Here is an 18,669-nt window from a genome sequence, read left to right on the forward strand (position 1 = left end):
AAGAGTCGTGCTGAGATTATGTGAATTCATAGATACGACATTGTTAGTATTAATGTTGAAATTTTGACTTAAAATTTCTACACAAAACAAATTAAGAAAATGTTAGACAACTTGAGGTCAATCTTGACCTTTCACAAGTACTTATGCATGCACAAAAAAGAACCACACATACATAACACCCACTTGTTTTTATTTTTCTTATAAATAGGGAATTTGATTTAGTATGCCTAAATGTAAAGTATAATCTTTTAATTTACCATCAACTAGAAATAGAATACTTATACTTTTAATATATTTTTCTCCTAAAAATGCCCTTATATTTCAAAAAAGTCTCTCTCTCTCTCTCTCTCTCTCTCTCTCTCTCTCTCTCTCTCTCTCTCTCTCTCTCTCTCTCTCTCTCTCTAAGTCTTGTTGTCTCCATCCCGGCCGAAGTCCCAAAATCCATGAGTTCAACCACCATGAAGCCCTTGAAATCCCTATCCATCACTAGTGTTCTCAACTCACTCGTTTTTTGCGTTTTTTTTTTCTAGTTTTTGATGATGTTGCGAAATATCGCTAAATGTCTCTAATTCGCAACATCACTAAATACCGCAAAATCACACTCAAGTTTTCACGACAACTAGCGATGTTTAGCGGTGTACTATGCATTTTTTAGTCTGATATCACAAATAAATCACTAATATCATCACTAAATATCGCTAAATATGCAAAATATCGCCAAATATTGCTAATTATCACTAAACTTCATTCCTAACCTCAGATTTAGTTTATCATTACAAATACGTCGCTAAATATTATTAAATATAAAAAAATATCGCAAGAAACTAGAAAACTAGAAGAAGAAAATGTAAAAAATGAGAAAAGTCGTGAGTGAAGACGACAACGGGGGCTTACAACCCAGGTTCTGGGTCTATGTGTTCGACGACAGAGATTCTAGGTCGGGGTTCAACACTAGAGAATGAGAGAGTTAGAGAGAGAAGTTTTTTGAAATGTAAGGGGATTTTTGAAAGAAAAATATATTAGAAGTATAGGTATACTATTTTTAATAGGGTGTGGTACATTAAAACACCATGTTTTATATTTAAGCATACTAAGCTAAATTTTCCTTCTTGAATTGATTTTAATTAATTGATGCCTCTATTTTGTTTTGGTTAAATGGAAGGAAAAACACAATTTGAAAGAATTTGCAAAAAAAAAAAAACACAAGTAGATGAGAAGAGAATAAAACTAAATTGTTGTGAAACTAAATTGTTGTGCATAAATTTAGATTGGATCTAAATTATACTTTTACTAGTGAATTAACGGTATTAAAAGATAAAGGAGTAACTAAAAGAGTAAATGGTAATTTTACCAAAACTAATGACGAACCGACACAGAGAAAGCTAATTACTGAAATTGATTATATCAATGGATATTACAATAAAACTAGTAAATATATAATTCTATAATTACTAAGAGTTCAGTTTCATATTTATAGTGGAGTAATCATGGAATTAATAAATAAAATTCTTTGGCTGATGAGATTCAATAAATAATATAGTTTATTAGAACTTAGAATTATAGTTTCATGGTCGCCGGATCGCTACCTTAAAACACTGTCTAGGGGAGGGATAAAAATTGTATATGGAAGTTTGAAAAAAATTATTTGAATTGTCAAAATAGTAATGATTTATTTTGTAATAAATAATTTATTTTTTAAATTAAGTAAATTGGAAAAAGATAAAAGTTGTCAGGACAAAAGACACATATCTTGTCTTAACCAAGACAAATGAGGCGTCATATGCACTATGCCCAAACACAGTGCATGTGCCACTATATAGGATGTCCCCATTAGTTTTGTTTTGAGTTAATTAATTAATTAATTCAATAGATAAGTATTTGAATTTGAAAAGTAGTTGAGATATTATCTCAAGTGGTTGAGAGATTCTCTCAATCGGTTATAGAATATAAATATCTATAACAGAATTCAGTTGTATTATTTATTCAAACAATTATTTAAGATTTAAGAAAGAATTTAAATTTAAATAATTAGTTAAATAAAACTTTTATACAGTTGATTTAATATACCGTATAAATTAAATTTTATATAGTTTTTGAAACAGAAGAATTTGTACGTAACTATTCTGAAAGGCTAAAAAGAATTAACCAACAAATTTTTTTCTCTCTATCACTAAAAAGATAGTTCTTGCTCATGTGTTAAGATTTTATTAAGGACTTTATATACACTATTATCCTACTAGTGCCCACACTAGTCCTTATGTGTGGTAAAAAGTCTGGAAGATCAAGATATGAGTTTTGTCATCACCGTTTCGAGGATACAACATACGAAAAAAATCGAGGATGATATATAGACTTCAAGAGGTAAATATTCTTCTCAGCTATTTGCTTTCAGTTTAATATGTGTACATATATGTATGATGATGTTAGGCATGTGAATAAATGTAATAAATGATAGAGTATCTATTTTGGTAATTATATTATTAGTTTTCTGAAATATCATTTACAAAATAATAAGTACATACATTGAAGGGTAAAACGGTAATTTTAAATAATGTATTTTTGTAAAAGTTATCGATCATAACTTTTTTTTTATCAAAAATCAAATCGGATTTTGTATTTTTCAAAATGTTATAAAATAATACTTTAAGTTCAAATTTTACCAGTAATATTTTTAATATAACAAATTAGAAAGATTGAAACTAATTTCTTATATGGTAGATGAAAAAAAAAATATAATTAGTCCGGTTATAATATTTTCAACTTAGTTCATTATTAAGTTTTATTTTGGTGAAAATTAAATTTGAAAAATTATTTAGAAAAATATAAGATCTGAATAATTATTTAACAAAAATCTGAAAGTTGAATAAATATGTTTTGATAAGAAGATATTCAAAATATTATTTATCCTAAAATTAATAAGTATTTCAGTCATGATAGATTTAAAATTTGATAATTACAAAAGCAAGCTAATTTAAAATATATTCTAAAGCAATAAACTCCAATACATATATGGATCAATCCACCAAAATAGAAATTGTAACAAACATATCATCATTATTTAAGAGAAGGGGTGACAAACAAAACAAACAAAATAATATATATTGGGTTGGAAAAAAAGAAAAAGTTTATATAATAAGTTTTGTCCAATTATATTCAGTCAAGGTAGCTCTTGAAGACAACAAACAACACCATAATATATATAGGTAGCTAACTATAGTAAATAGTAATTGGATTTATACATATAATAGTGGATATATAGCTTCCCAAATTAATAATTTTTATTTATTTATTCATGTTTTTCTTTTTATAGTAGTTAGCTTTTGGTGAAGAAACAAGGGCCATATCACCCACTCCACCACCCCCATCTTTATTTATATGCGTCATCTTCAACTCTCTCTATATCCACCCATTACCACTCATTTATTTTCTTTTATTATTATTCGTACACCTGATATAATTGCTTCTTCTTTTAGAGTCTCAGTCTCCCTCTTAAAAATCTGGGTTATTAATTTACTCATATCAACTAGTGCTTTCTCCATAATCATATTTCTATAGAAGGTTCTCAGAAATAATTAATAGTTTGGTCTCTAGCTAATTTGGTTTTTTTTTTTTATTGCACAAGAGGGTTAATTAATTAATATAATTAATGAGACAAAAATGCTTAGAATATATTTATTGCCATCAGGGCATCTCGATACATATCTATATAGTAGTACTGATCAGGCAAAGACCTGTTTAATTAATTGGCTTTCTAATAATTTCTATATAGAAAGAAACCAATTAATTAGATGTCCCTAGTTGGAAAATGTAAAAATCTAGGAAACACAATACTATTATAATAAAGAAATTAGAAAAAAAAAAAAAAAAAAAAAAAGGCTATATATAATTAATTTTGCCTCTTTATATATAATATATTATTTAATTAACCAAGTAAATCCATAGAAGTTGTGATGGTGGACTGATTATTTGAAGAAGACTCAGCTCTGAGATAAGCTGTGTTACATGGCAAATCATCTAAGACATCTCTGAAGGAAGTGTTGGGAGGAAAAGGGGTTGTGATTTGGAGATCAGAGAGCATTTGTCTAAGCTCAGTGGCTTCTTCTTTCAACTGAACATTTTCTTGAACAACTTTGTCATGACTTTCAGAGACATGATTGAGCTTATCAATGAGTTGGTGGTTCTCATTCCTCAGCCACACCACCTGTGACCACAGTTCATCAAGGTGTTTCTGCTTCCTCATTCGAGACCGACGAGCTGACTCGCGGTTCGAAATCATTCTTCTTTGCTTTCTCTCGTTGATCAGACTCAGTTGCTGATGCTGATCCTCAGCTTCATCTGAGGTAGATGAGTTATTACTGAAACAGGATGATTGTGGAACAATATTAAAGTTGTTAAACAATGGAGTTGTAGTAGTACTAGAGAATGATCTGTTGATCAGCTGATGATGATGATGATCATCAAGGTTATCAATAATAATGTCATTACTATTATTATTCATGATGCTGAATTGGTCATGATGAGGATAATAATTAGGAGAAGGGTTTGAAGAAGGAACAAGGAAATGGAGGCTTGAAATCTCACCAGAATGAAAACTTTCCATTACAAAAAGAAAAGAGAGAATAGCTAGTTTTTCTTAGTAAAAGGGATTTTGTTTTTTGTTATATTAATTTTGTTTGGTGTTATAGAACGAGGAGGGTGGCTTGAAGGGAATGAGGTTTTTATAGGATGGGAAAAGTTTGATTTGGCCCCACTATTGGCCAATTCTCTAATATATACTAGTGTGAGTGACCCAATTAGTGCCTTGAGCTTTCAGACCATTATATATTAATAATTGAGATTAATATATATATATATATGTTTCTTTCGGATTATGTATGTCTTCTGTTAACTCTCTGTAACGTCATATTTCATACGAACAAACTTTTATTAATTTTTCCTTTTAATGTTATTTATTTATTGCTGTGCGTAGCTATTTCATATCATCATGTTATGTTATGTGTCCATATCATATATACATATATATATGTGTGTGTGTAAGCATGCACACATGCTAAACATATATATACGCATAGAGAAGTACAAGTTGCGGTTGTGGATAATCATTTTCAGATCAAACTCTGCTTACATCAGAGAGAGAGAGAGAGAGAGAGAGAGAGAGAGAGAGAGAGAGAGAGAGAGAGAGAGAGAGAGAGAGAGAGAGAGAGAGAGAGAGAGAGAGAGAGATCATAATGTGGGGAGTATGATTATCTTAATGAGTGTTTTTTAATTTGATCCCAAAAGTAAAATTCACATTAAGAAGAAGAAAAATAATAGTGGAGAAAAATGAAAAATGGGTTGAAAAGAAGTCAATCTTAAAATTTTGGTGTTTGCTATTGTTAAAAATATAAATATATATAAAATATTACACTTGGGTTGCTCCCTAACCAATAGGGCATTGTGACGTAACAAATGGAAATATATATAAGTGAAAGAGAGAGGTTGTTCAGAAAGGAAAACCTTTATTCTAATTAGACTAAAATAATTGTTTTAAGGAGTTTAATGACTCATAAACCACTAGTATTAGGCCCTTGATCATTGTATTATACAATTAATCAAACTTCATTATATTAACAACAATTGGAGGGTCATTCTAGGCACCAATCACATTCTGACACTTAGCCAAATTGGAAGGCCCTTGAAATTAATTCATAATTGCCCTTAGAAGAAGTACAGTTTGAGTGAACTACCATAATGTACAAATTACCTTTCCTACCTTATATTTATAGTATAGAAAAATGACCAATCAACAATGAGTTCTTATCTATTTTGGAAGTGCTATACAAGGACTTTCTTCACAAAATAAATTTGTGTGGCTCTGTAATTTTTAACATACAATAGGGCAATTTGCTCAGCTTTTATGTGGACAAGTTTAGACCACGAGATCATTAAAATATATTAAAGAAAACTAGAAATGTCACTACAAAGAAGGTGAACAAATTAATTCTTAAAGGAAAATAATAAACTTATAGTTGCGTATACAAATAGAAAGTAACCAAAATTAATATATATATTTACATGAAAAGCATGCATGGAAATAATGGGAAACGAAGCCTAAAGATATATATAGGTTATTTTTAATAGAACATGAGATATATATTAATTGCTTTAAATTTATATATAGACACCATATATAGTACTCTTATATGTGTAAAATATATATATATATATATATATATGTGTGTGTGTCTTCAGAAGCCCACTTCAAGATCAATGGGTGTGTCAAGTTTATAAACAACCTTATTTTAATTGATTCCATGAAATGGATATAGACATATATATAATGAGAAACACACTATACTAATTAAGTACTAACAAAGAAGAAAAGAAATAGTAATTAAACTCTACGTACGTGGTGGTCCAAACTCCAAATTGTCTTAATTATAATAATATTAATTATTTATATTTATTATATGTGTACATATACAATTAATATAATAATTGTAATCTGCGTCGAGTAGCTTCTATTTCCCACTTATTATATAATTGTGGTACTACTTTATTAATTTCATTGAGGATTTAGATAAAAAGGAATATCGATCTACCTGCACTTATTAATTTGTATAATGATCAAACTAATGAGTCAGAAAATATACAAGTACTCACATTGAAAATTTAGTTTCCTCACTCACACACACATATATATATATATTATATATATATGTATATGCGATTGTCTTTTCATGAAGAATATGATGAATCTTTTTCTTTTGAACATATATATATAATAATACTATACTACTTGTGTTCTATGTTGCATCCACTAGGTAGAATCATTTTAAGTGTTAGAGCAATTAGTTTGTTTACATATACTCTAAATATGTACATGTGAGCATGGAGAGCACAAGGTCCAGGAACCAACACCCAAGTTGGTGATATAATAACTCAACTCAATTATTAAATATATATATATAATGGATATATATGTTGATGGTGGTCTGGTTGAACTAAGCATAATGGTGAATTTTGGGGTCATATATATATTTTGTCATGGGTATTTGAAACATATTAATATAGAGAAGATTGGGATAACAAATTGTACTACAAACCACTCAACTCAGCAGGTGTTGCTGAGTAGTGGAGATAAACCTTTGTTCTATATTTACTACTGTACTCTACTGTGTGTTGTGGTGGTGATCATATTAATTAATGCATTTCAGGAATATATATATATATATATGGACGTGTACTTTGAATTTATTCCAGTCCTTCTATAGCTCCACCACTAGCTAATTATTATAAAAATTCTATTTTTTTTTTCTTTTGATCTGATATTTATATAAATATATTTATTATTATTTATCATATATATGAAAGCCATATATAAATCTTGCTCAGGCCAAGCAAATTGGTTTGTCGATCACTCTGCTATAATATTAATTTGATTTTAAAGGATCGGTTGGATTATCTCAGGTGGGTGTGGTATGTAAAAGTCAACAATGTCATTAGACAGATTTGGACCTTTCTTTCTTTTCTTGTCTTCAGTTTGTTCTATACTCTTCTGTCTCAATTTGAGCTCTCTCTCTCTCTAGTATTTATTATTATTATTATTATTATTATTATTATTATTATTATTATTATTATTATTATTATTATTATTATTATTATTATTATTATTATTATTAATTTATGTATTTCACTTTTTGTTTGTGCCAATGAGTGTATAAAGATGGTTGAAAAAACAAAGATCAAGCTATATGTCTTTTTGTCCAAATGTACTTGTATACCACCGTACATTGTATTATATTGTTTAATATATTTACAGTTAATTAGGATAGATGGTCAGAATTTAGACTCCATGAATACTAATACTACTGAGGAAAAACATCATAATAATATTGATTTTTTTTATTAATATAAAATTAATATCTCTAATCAGGGTGCCTTGATGTGGTTCTATCTAAGAAAAATAAAACTCTTGTTTATATTTAGTAAATTTTGATCCACTTGGTTTGATATTTATAGGGATTTTTTAAAAGCTAAAAAATACAAGTGGTTAGTTAATTAATAGCATTGAGATGGGAGCATATAATTGAACTAGTAGTAAAGGCTCATGCATGCAGTTATATGAAAACAAATATAATATGTATAACAATACAAATTATTTTAGAATAATTATACACATGATAATTATAATTTTTTGTGATTGAATAAAGAATGTATGGTAGAATTCCTTATCACTTATTATAATAATATGTAATATGAAGATTAATTTTATTTAAAATATATCATATTTTATTATGAGTGCATAACTATAAATTTAAAGAAAACATGTCTTAATTTATTGATAGAGATGATTGCTGATTTTGGGTAATAATAATTTCCAATAAGACGAGACTTAAAGTTCTCTACTTTTTTCTCTAGATGGAGGAAGATAAGAATAGAGTGGCTCTTGTTTCTTGGGGACTACATATATAACCTCACAGCTAGGTACATTATTAATTTTAAGTATTTCTAATTTAGTCCCTAAATTAGAAATATCCCTTACATACATTTAGTACATGACACTTTAATACCCATGACCCACAATTACTAAAATGATCATTTTATTTGGGTCAAATTTCAAATAGCAATACATCAATTGTAAGAAAATTTGGTTGCACGGCATAACTTTTGTCATCAGAATTACTATTGATAAATGACACTTTAATAATCCATTTTATATAACTGAAGACTATAATGAGCAATCATGCTTGTCCTGAAATAGTCTTCATTAAACTAAAAGAAATTTTAAAATCAATATATGCTTTATGAGTAATTCTTTACATACAAGACATAATGTGCACCTCTCCACATTGCAATTTGCATCTCTCTCAATTATAAATATTTATTTATAACCAAATAGTTTTACACCCTATAGCAATAGAAAAATACCAAAACTTTATTGTCTCTCACATCAATTTGTACTCTTTATTTATGATTTAAATCCAATTTTGAGAATTGTAACCTTCATTGTATGATAAAAGTTGATTGGATCATCATCTATCATTCTATTATTCTATTATTTTGATTATGTGAAATATTTACTATATCTTGAATGAGAAGTTGTTTGATATTGTCTTATCAAGGTTCTAAATTCACTTCTTAATCAATAAAAAACATGGAAACCTAAACCCTATCAAACGTGATAGTTGAAATTGAGGTTTAACGTCAATTTCTCTTCAAGAACAATATCTATAATAATTTTATTTCTCCTCCCAAACTCAACATCCTCAAGATTATTAACGTTTCTCGTCTCAAAATTAAACCTTAGTGTGGGATCACAAAAATTGTAGCTGTTTAATTATTAAGAGTATATTGTATAGTCTAGATTCCTTTTATATTCTTATAGGACATTACATCTAATTTTTGTTTATATGCCTAAATATATTATACGTATAATTTGTATAAATATACATACACATAGAATTTTTGGTAATTCTTCCCGTTTGAAGGTGTAATTTATGGTGCAAAGGAGTTCTCCACCGTTAGGCTAACCCGGTAGGTTTTATATAATTGAATATCTATGCTACCTCCTAGCTAGGTGTATGATGAGTTCAACTAGAGATGGCAAATTTAATTTCCCTAAATGCTCTGATCACTTTAGTAGTTACCACAAAATATTTATTTTTGCTCAAAATTCTAACACGTGCCTTTTATTTTTTTTAGAAACTACTATTTGGGAATTGTCTGCAAATAATGAATCTCAAGTACTTGTACCATATTTTAATATTATATATATGGATTTAATTACATGATCTTCAGACAAATGTAAAAGTAAATCATGGGCAAGTAATAACAACTTATTCATCATCATCATGTAAATGATCATGATTCAAAATATTTCCAGATAAAGGACTGTGCCAAAGAAAATGAACTAAATAATTAAGTAGAATTTCCTTCTCTAGTTCAAGTATATATATATTGGTTTTAGCTTACCTCAAAATTAATAATATATTACAACTTAATTAATTAGCAACAAAGAGGGAGAATTTCTTTAGCCTCATTAACAAATAAAATTAAGAGTCTCTGTTGATAAGAAATAATATAATGCATAAAGAAACTTACTTTTTTTGCCCTGAAATTAATTAATTAATCCGCAATGCTCAACCATCAGAAAGAAGCAACTTATTATTACATATCTTATCCACATATTGAGAAATCATACATCGTATCTTATTCATACAAATTTACCATATTACCCTCGTACATACATAGGCTGAAAACTAGGAGTCGAAGAAAATGGTAAGGGCATTTAGAGAATAAAAGTGATATGATTTCGGGACAGTACCCTAAAATAACGGTCAATGTAATGCACGGAAGGGTACTTGATTTGACGACTACTCTTTTTCTCACCAAACACTTGCAAAAATAATGTAAATATATAAATTTCAAATCAAAATGATAACCTTCAAGAATAGTAATAAATAATAGCTAATACATATATTATACGTATATATACTTAAAAAATTATGAGAGGTAGGCAGACGAGAAAACGCGGGCGCATGATAGATGTCACTTGTGGGACCCTTGCTAACAAGCGCGCGTGGGTGCTTAGTGCACCTTCTCCTTTCTCTATTGCTTATCATGTCGACTTCACCCAATCTCTCTCTCTCTCTCTCTCTCTCTCTCTACCTATATGTTTATAGGGCTCTCTAAATTTTTGGACTTATTTATTTTTTTTTCAAGGTTCTCCACCCATTGATGGGGTTGTGGCAAAATTTTGGGTGTTGTCATTTGGTACCCATATGTGCACCCCACTAAGGCAACCTATTTAAAAATTCAGTAATTAATGTATATATATTGTTATGAAAACTCTTGGCTCAAAATTGATATGATGATGATTTCTAACACGGGCGTCAACCTATTATCCAATCACCTAAATACTACTCCATATATATACCTTTCAAATTTATCTTCCTTAAAAAAAAAAAATACACAATTAATAATTGTGATGACTCGATTATAGATATGTTGTTTCTTAGAATATATATATATATATATATATATATATATCACAAGACATATTGAATTCAATTTAACTATTGCTATATATATTAATAAGATATATATGAAATAATATAGTTAATTGTTTTTTTTATTAATGATATTTAAACTAGATCTTCATATATAGTGTCATTGCTCTATTCATATATGGTGAATCAAGTAATTAATGAATTCAATTACAAAGAAGTTCAATGGAGACACAATAAGCTCTACTTCTAACTTGTCCATTATAAAATTATGTCATAATATATATTTTTCATATGAAAATTATCATATATTTATTAAATATATATAATACTAATGATCCACTTTTTTTTTCATTATCTTTTTGTTTATTTTGGAATGGGACCGAAGATGGTTTATATTTTTTTATATTAAAATTTTTATTATCTAAATTTTTGGTATCTCTTTCTTATTTATGTTGCAATTTTAATGTTGTGATTCATATAACTTAATTTAACATATCTTTAGAATAAATAATGATTTTTTTTAAATGAAAAAACTCCTCCTGTAACGCCCCGATATTTTGCCTTATTTTACAAAAATACTATTTTCATGCATAATTTGAAAAGATAAAAAAAAAATAATTTAAATACAACAGTGGATTTTAAAAAAAATCAAAATGCAACAGAGAAGGATCCTTCATTTGTAAAACAAGATACAGTAAGTAAATAATTTTAAATAATGCATTTCCACTGTGTTAGATTTATCAACTGCTTAAAATAAAACTAAGGCACCACTGGCGTTCTAGATCGTTTGTCCGCCCGTAGCCGCTCACAGTATACGTACCAGAACTGACCCTGCTCACTATACATACTTCCCTGTCTAATACCTGTAGGGGGAAAGTAAGGGGGGTGAGCTAAAAGCTCAGTAAGGAAATGCTTATCAAACAATACCATATAATATCACACATACCATTAATGTATTTATTAAGTTTTAGCAATATCATACATGCTCTTTTATAACTATAACCAAATAACTGTACATATGGAAACCTTTATCATACAAGTCTATACTATTTGTTCACACCTTACACATATACAGAGATCATAACTCCAATATCATACTCATAACATAATCATATCAATACTATAGATAATAATAACATTATCACAACATTGGCATATCATAGCCATTACTTACATATCCTGGGCCTAATCTGCCCATACAATAACATGGGCCTATGCAGCCCTACCATTGTTATAGGATAGGGTATCTCTATATTCAACAGTAACATCACTGTATCATACCCACCATAACAATCTCACACACGACTCAGTAAAATGTAGGGTAGGGTATCTCTACATTCAACGGCCTTATCCCGTATCATACCCCACCATGGTCCCTCACTTTACCTGAGACGTTAGCATACAACATATAACATACAACATAAACCATACACCATACAACATACAATACACAACATACAACATACACCATATACAAGTCATACAACCATAATCTATGTATCAATTCACAAACTCATATTGTGTCCATACCACACATTCTCAGTACCATATACATATTCATAAAAACAAATCATAAGTCATATTTCAATACATAAAGAATTTAAATTTATGTAGATAAACACATACAAAACTATCTAATTTCCTTACCTCAAATCCCGCTGCTTAAACTTGTTATCTCGTCACTACTACCTATAATAACACATGGGTCAAGGCCCTAACATTAAAATTCACACTCTTACAGTACAGCAGAAAGAATACTATTTTTGACCAATAACTACACGAATTCAGTAAAAGTTTCCTTCATAAAAATTATAGGAAATTCAATTATCTTTCCAACGATATATAGATCATTAAAAATGGATTAAAACTGAGGGAGTTATGATAGTTTTACTGAAACTATTTCTGAGAAGGAATATGGAGTAACGAATCACAGGAGACATCGGAAATACAAAGTTTTGATACTGCAATATTCCAAATCAGAGAATACTCTCTTCATAAAAGTTTTAGAAAATCAAATTCCCTTTCTAATGACACTAAAATCTTTAAAATCGGAGTTATAACGTAAGAGATATAGATATTATACCGAAACAGTTTTCTAGAAATCCTGAAACAAATGGATTTCGAACTACAGCAATAAAACAATAATTTTAACTTAGAATAATCAATAATTAGTGAATAGTTTCTTCATAAAACATTTGGAAAATTGAATTATCTCTTCAACAGTACCAAGATCGCTAGAATCGGATCATTATTCAGAGAGATATTCGGATTTTACTGAAACAACTTATATAGAAAATATGAAAAACGATTTACAACAAACAGCATAAAAATACTAATTTTTGACATAGATAAATTTCAATTCTGTAAAATCTTTCTTCATAAGAATTATAGGAAATTTAATAAGCTTTCTATAGACACCAAGATTGCGAGAATCAGATGAGTATTTAAAGAGATATGACAGTTTTACTGAGACATGTTTCATTCTGAAAAATAAGAAAAGGAGACCTACGAAAATTCTCCTATTGTGATCAATAAATAAGTAAATGTAGAGTTTCTTACCTCAAATACATCAAGCTACTTGGATCGATAGACATAAGATGATGGTGATCAAAGATGAGAGTGAAGAGTGGTATAGATTTGGCTAAGGATGTAATGGAAAGATGACTTGAAAATTTTTAGGGTTAGTCTTGCTCAGATAGGTGGGAAGAATAGAACGATATAATTTTAGGGTTAATGAAACCTATACTATTCTGACTCTTATTAGCTTTAGTTTTATGAATAATAATAATATTAACATAATAACAATAATAATATGATAAATTATTAAATAAACAAATATCTAACTTTTAAATTTAAATTGTAAGCTCTCAATCTCGTAACTTTAGGGCTTAGTTTTGACCTAGAAAAATTACGAATTCTGATATAGTTATTTCTACAAAATTTATAGATCTTTAAATTATCTTTCCAACGCCACTGAAATCACCTCAATCCGAGCTCTAGAACTCCAGATATGATCATTTTAGTAAAACAGTTTTTAATCCTGCGAATTTATCCAAACCTACGAATTTTTAACATTAATTAATTAAACTCACTAAATATATTATAAAACCCTAATATACAACTTTAACTCTCTCTAGAAAATTGGTACAACTACTCTAAGCAATAATATCAACTCACTAACAACACAAAGAAACAAGATAATTATCCTCGCTCAATTAATATCCAAAAAAAAAAATAAAAAATTAAATACTATTTTAATCTGGATATTACATTCTACCCTCCTTAAAAGAAATTTCGTCCTCGAAATTTAACTTACCAACACTCGGGGTGTTGAGTCGTCATGTCTTTCACCACTTACTGCATTACCTCATTATCTACCATATATATATGGACCCAATAAACATGCATTTAACCTATGTCTTATCGGTCAATCCATAACACATAAAATATACACAACTTAATTAAATATTATTATTTCTCTATACATTACTTTAAATACCAAAATATACTCCATCATAATAACTTACATATACATGCTTTGAATACATAAGTTTTGCAATCACATGCTCGTAATATATGAAAAGTTTTTCTTTCTCTTATGACCATCCTTACATGCCATTAAGAGTGAAATTATTTATTCTTCTATGAGCATCCTTACATGCCATTAAGAGTCACAGTATTTATTCTCTAAATGAACATCCTTACATGTCACTTGAGAACACATTAAACAATACAAAATAACAAACACAAAGAGTAGGGTAAAAGATCTTATGCAAACTTCTCTTTAATTATTCTCATTCTCTCGTTGAATGTTATTACAGACTAAAATCTTACTCTCTCTCTGTCTTTTTTTTTTTTTTTCCACTGTAAAGCTACGGTGTCATTCTTGCAGTTTCATAGTTGTTACTCATCGATAGATACTTTTTCCATGGCACTTGGAAATAAACATGGAATCTCTTTAAAAGGTCTTCTATGTATAAATATTTAACTATCTATCCGACCACCTTTTTGTCTAACGTTCACTTCTTAATTTCTTTTATCCATGCATTCGTTGCACTTGTCATGACTTCCCATTTTCCAAGATAATCGTCTTTGGATCCTTTTGTTGTCTGATTTTTGTATCACTCTATTGTATTTTCTTTGCTAATCTCTCTTATGGTGCTTGGTCCTCCATTACCCCCTTCAATCAAGTTGACTTGATTATGAGATTAGCTAGTTTTCTATACTAACTTTTATCTACTTTGGTATTACATCGATATAGTGATGAAGTTTAAATCTGTAATGCCGATAGATTCTGATAGTTATGTTCAATGATTGCTTCTTCTAATATACCAGCCATCTGAGGTATCACATAACTTCATACTTATCATAGCATTGATTATTCCAGCCATATTCATATCCTATATATATTGTAGCCTTCTTTAATTCACCAAAAAAAAAAAAATATCTCAACTTCTTAATTGTACCTCTAAATCTTCCAAATCTCTTAAACATACACTCCAATACTGATTATTTACTTAAGACTATAACATATATGTATTAAAACATAGAAAGCACACTAATAACCCCTTTAAAATAAGTTCAATCCTACCATAGCTTATCGTAGCCCAACTATTTATTATTTGTTGACTTTTAACAATAAGTCAACCATACCAATCTCATAATGTATTGATCATCCAAGTTATCAGGGTAAGGATACTATATATATAATTTGCAAACTATGCCGAACAGACCTTACTCTGTCCATCACTATTATACCTCCTATACCCCTACTTGTATTTGGCTTATTACTGGAGACTCACTATTTATAATTCCTTAGTCAGGAATTTTTTATTCTTACTTCCCATACTACCTTTAAGCACAAGTCAATAATTTGTTCAAGCGTCTCATTTTACATCCAAACGCCACCAAATTATCAATACCTATCTTGTTTTTTTTCTTCTTCTAACTTTGCACTTTCAATTGGACAAGACTTAGTAGTGTGCAATAAGTTAGTTATTGTCAGCTTGAGAGAGTCCTTCCAAAGATCTCTATTACTGGCTTTTTAGATTGAGAAAAATATCTAATATTTTTCCTTTTTTTTTTTTGCTCTTAACAATTTTAGCTTTTGACAAATCCATAGTCATTTTCTTCTCGGGCACTATAGGGCCTAGAAACACCATCTCTTTTCACAGGTGGACTTTGTGAGTTTTCCTCTTAGTTTCTCATTAGATGACACTCCAACATACTTATACTATTGCCCATAATATAAGTCGTAATTGGATTGTAGTATCATTTGCTTACGTTGTGCCTTGAATTCCTTTATGTTGCATGAGTGTATTTTCTAATCCCAACACTTATCAAAAACTTGTATAGTCCTTGACATGCCATGACATTTTTCAATATATGTTACTTTGGTCCTAATTGTGTCTCACTTTTCTCCTGTCTCTAAGTGAGGCTTTCCTAACATTTTCTCATTGAGCTATACTCCACACCATTGTTGTTGCATCAGTGAGTATTTGGAATCTAGGGATGTCACCCTTGAATGCTAATTCCTCCTCTTTCTCAAGTTTTGAATTTGCGATCTACTCTCTATAGTTGTTTGTTGTACACCCGCCACAAAGCTGCATCCACAATCTCTTAGTTGTGTAGTTGTGATCAATTCCGAGTAGTCACCCTCTTAGTTGTCTCTCATTCATGTTGTACCCAAATTGTTAGCCGTGCCTGGACCTTTTTTTGTCTTTCTCCTTTGAAAATGTCTCGTCGAAGCCATACACATTTTTCTCTATTATCTCCTCCACCAAGTAGATGACCTTGAGTTTAAAGTTTACAACTTTCCTTCGGTAATCTAATATTTGTTGATGCTCTGCTTATCTCTTAGTGTTTAAGATACCTTCATAAGTTATTACCTCTAGTAATTTTATCATGTCTCTTTCTAACTTCTCATTTTGGATTCTATTCAGCACACTACACTCCTTTTTATATGATGGCATCGTCCTCTCCTGACTCATTTCTATAACATACTTATCTCCAATGTCTTTGCATACAGTACTCATACTTCTTACCATCTAACTTAAGAGTGTGTAACTTATAGAATATCCAACAAGATAGTACCTTCTCCTTAAAGATCTATTATTTCATCCTTCTTAATAAGTAGGTTTCGTAAATTATCTTGTCCCAAATGCGGTATAACGTCTACTATTCTAAGTCATCCCTACTTCCTATATGTTGGGCTTCCATTCATGGCTAGGTGTAGAGACCGCTTCTTCAACCATTCATAGATAGGTGAAAATATATGCGTCGGTACTTAGTTGGCTATTGGTACATTTCATTATGTGCTTCAAGTTCCACTACTAGTGTTGGTGATATTTTGCTGAGCCTGTGAAAACTCTTCAACAAATTGTCTTAGTCATGCTCGTAGTCCTTCCAATACCTCTATTAGATCGTTAGCCTTAACTATTATTGGGTTTTCTAGAACATCAACCATCTGTGGGTCAGCGGAACACACATCCTTAGCCCCCACCTCTATTGGTCGTTCTTTTCACATTGATTCTAACTGATCTTCTAGTTTCATGTGTGAGCTCTTACAAGAAAGGTTAATTTAATAGAAACAAAAGAGTTCAATTATAGGGAGAGAAGATTCCATGAATATATCTAAACTTAATGTTGTCAAGCTTAACTAGTAATATTCTATTTATCAAACAAAGTCTTATGAATTCCTAATATAATTTATTCTAAATTTTCAAGAAAGGAACACTGTCCTTCCTAGTTTCAATTCAAGACAATAAAGAAAAATAAAACCTATTCATATTCTTCATAAAAAGTGTAATCAATCATAACAGGTAATATACTCTTAATTTCTCTAAGCACCCACTACAGATGAGGCACTAATTCTAGGAAACATATTTTAACAAAAAAATCTATGTATCACATATAAAACTATTAATGGCAATACCAAGAAAATTAAAACTAACACTTACATAATAGTGAGAGGGATCTTTTTCAGTCTTCTGTATGTATACCGTGAGTATCCTTCGGGCTAACGGACGATCGGCTCTGATACCAACTGTAACGCCCCGATATTTTGCCTTATTTTACAAAAATACTATTTTCATGCATAATTTGAAAAGATAAAAAAAAATAATTTAAATACAACAGTGGATTTTAAAAAAAATCAAAATGCAACAGAGAAGGATCCTTCATTTGTAAAACAAGATACAGTAAGTAAATAATTTTAAATAATGCATTTCCACTGTGTTAGATTTATCAACTGCTTAAAATAAAACTAAGGCACCACTGGCGTTCTAGATCGTTTGTCCGCCCGTGGCCGCTCACGGTATACGTACCGTAACCGACCCTGCTCACTATACATACTTCCCTGTCTAATACCTGTAGGGGGAAAGTAAGGGGGGTGAGCTAAAAGCTCAGTAAGGAAATGCTTATCAAACAATACCATATAATATCACACATACCATTAATGTATTTATTAAGTTTTAGCAATATCATACATGCTCTTTTATAACTATAACCAAATAACTGTACATATGGAAACCTTTATCATACAAGTCTATACTATTTGTTCACACCTTACACATATACAGAGATCATAACTCCAATATCATACTCATAACATAATCATATCAATACTATAGATAATAATAACATTATCACAACATTGGCATATCATAGCCATTACTTA

At 29.6% G+C, this 18,669-nt stretch overlaps 1 protein-coding gene and 1 long non-coding RNA gene across 2 annotated transcripts; both read right to left on the reverse strand.

Moving 5' to 3' along the window:
• Positions 1–3,647: 3,647 nt before the first annotated feature.
• Positions 3,648–4,813, reverse strand: LOC115698978 (ocs element-binding factor 1). Its single transcript, XM_030626192.2, has one exon. It carries the CDS (start codon positions 4,598–4,600, stop codon positions 3,923–3,925), a length of 678 nt encoding a protein of 225 aa, XP_030482052.1. The 5' UTR covers positions 4,601–4,813; the 3' UTR covers positions 3,648–3,922.
• Positions 4,814–11,582: 6,769 nt separating this feature from the next.
• LOC133029957 (uncharacterized) lies at positions 11,583–14,094 on the reverse strand. The gene is made up of 2 exons (XR_009683889.1): positions 12,639–14,094; positions 11,583–11,854 (listed from the first exon to the last, which is right to left on the reverse strand). It is a non-coding gene; the product is annotated as an uncharacterized LOC133029957 (long non-coding RNA).
• Positions 14,095–18,669: the final 4,575 nt, after the last annotated feature.

The sequence above is a fragment of the Cannabis sativa genome, chromosome 8, assembly GCF_029168945.1.
Source record: "Cannabis sativa cultivar Pink pepper isolate KNU-18-1 chromosome 8, ASM2916894v1, whole genome shotgun sequence".
Classification (NCBI taxonomy): domain Eukaryota; kingdom Viridiplantae; phylum Streptophyta; class Magnoliopsida; order Rosales; family Cannabaceae; genus Cannabis; species Cannabis sativa.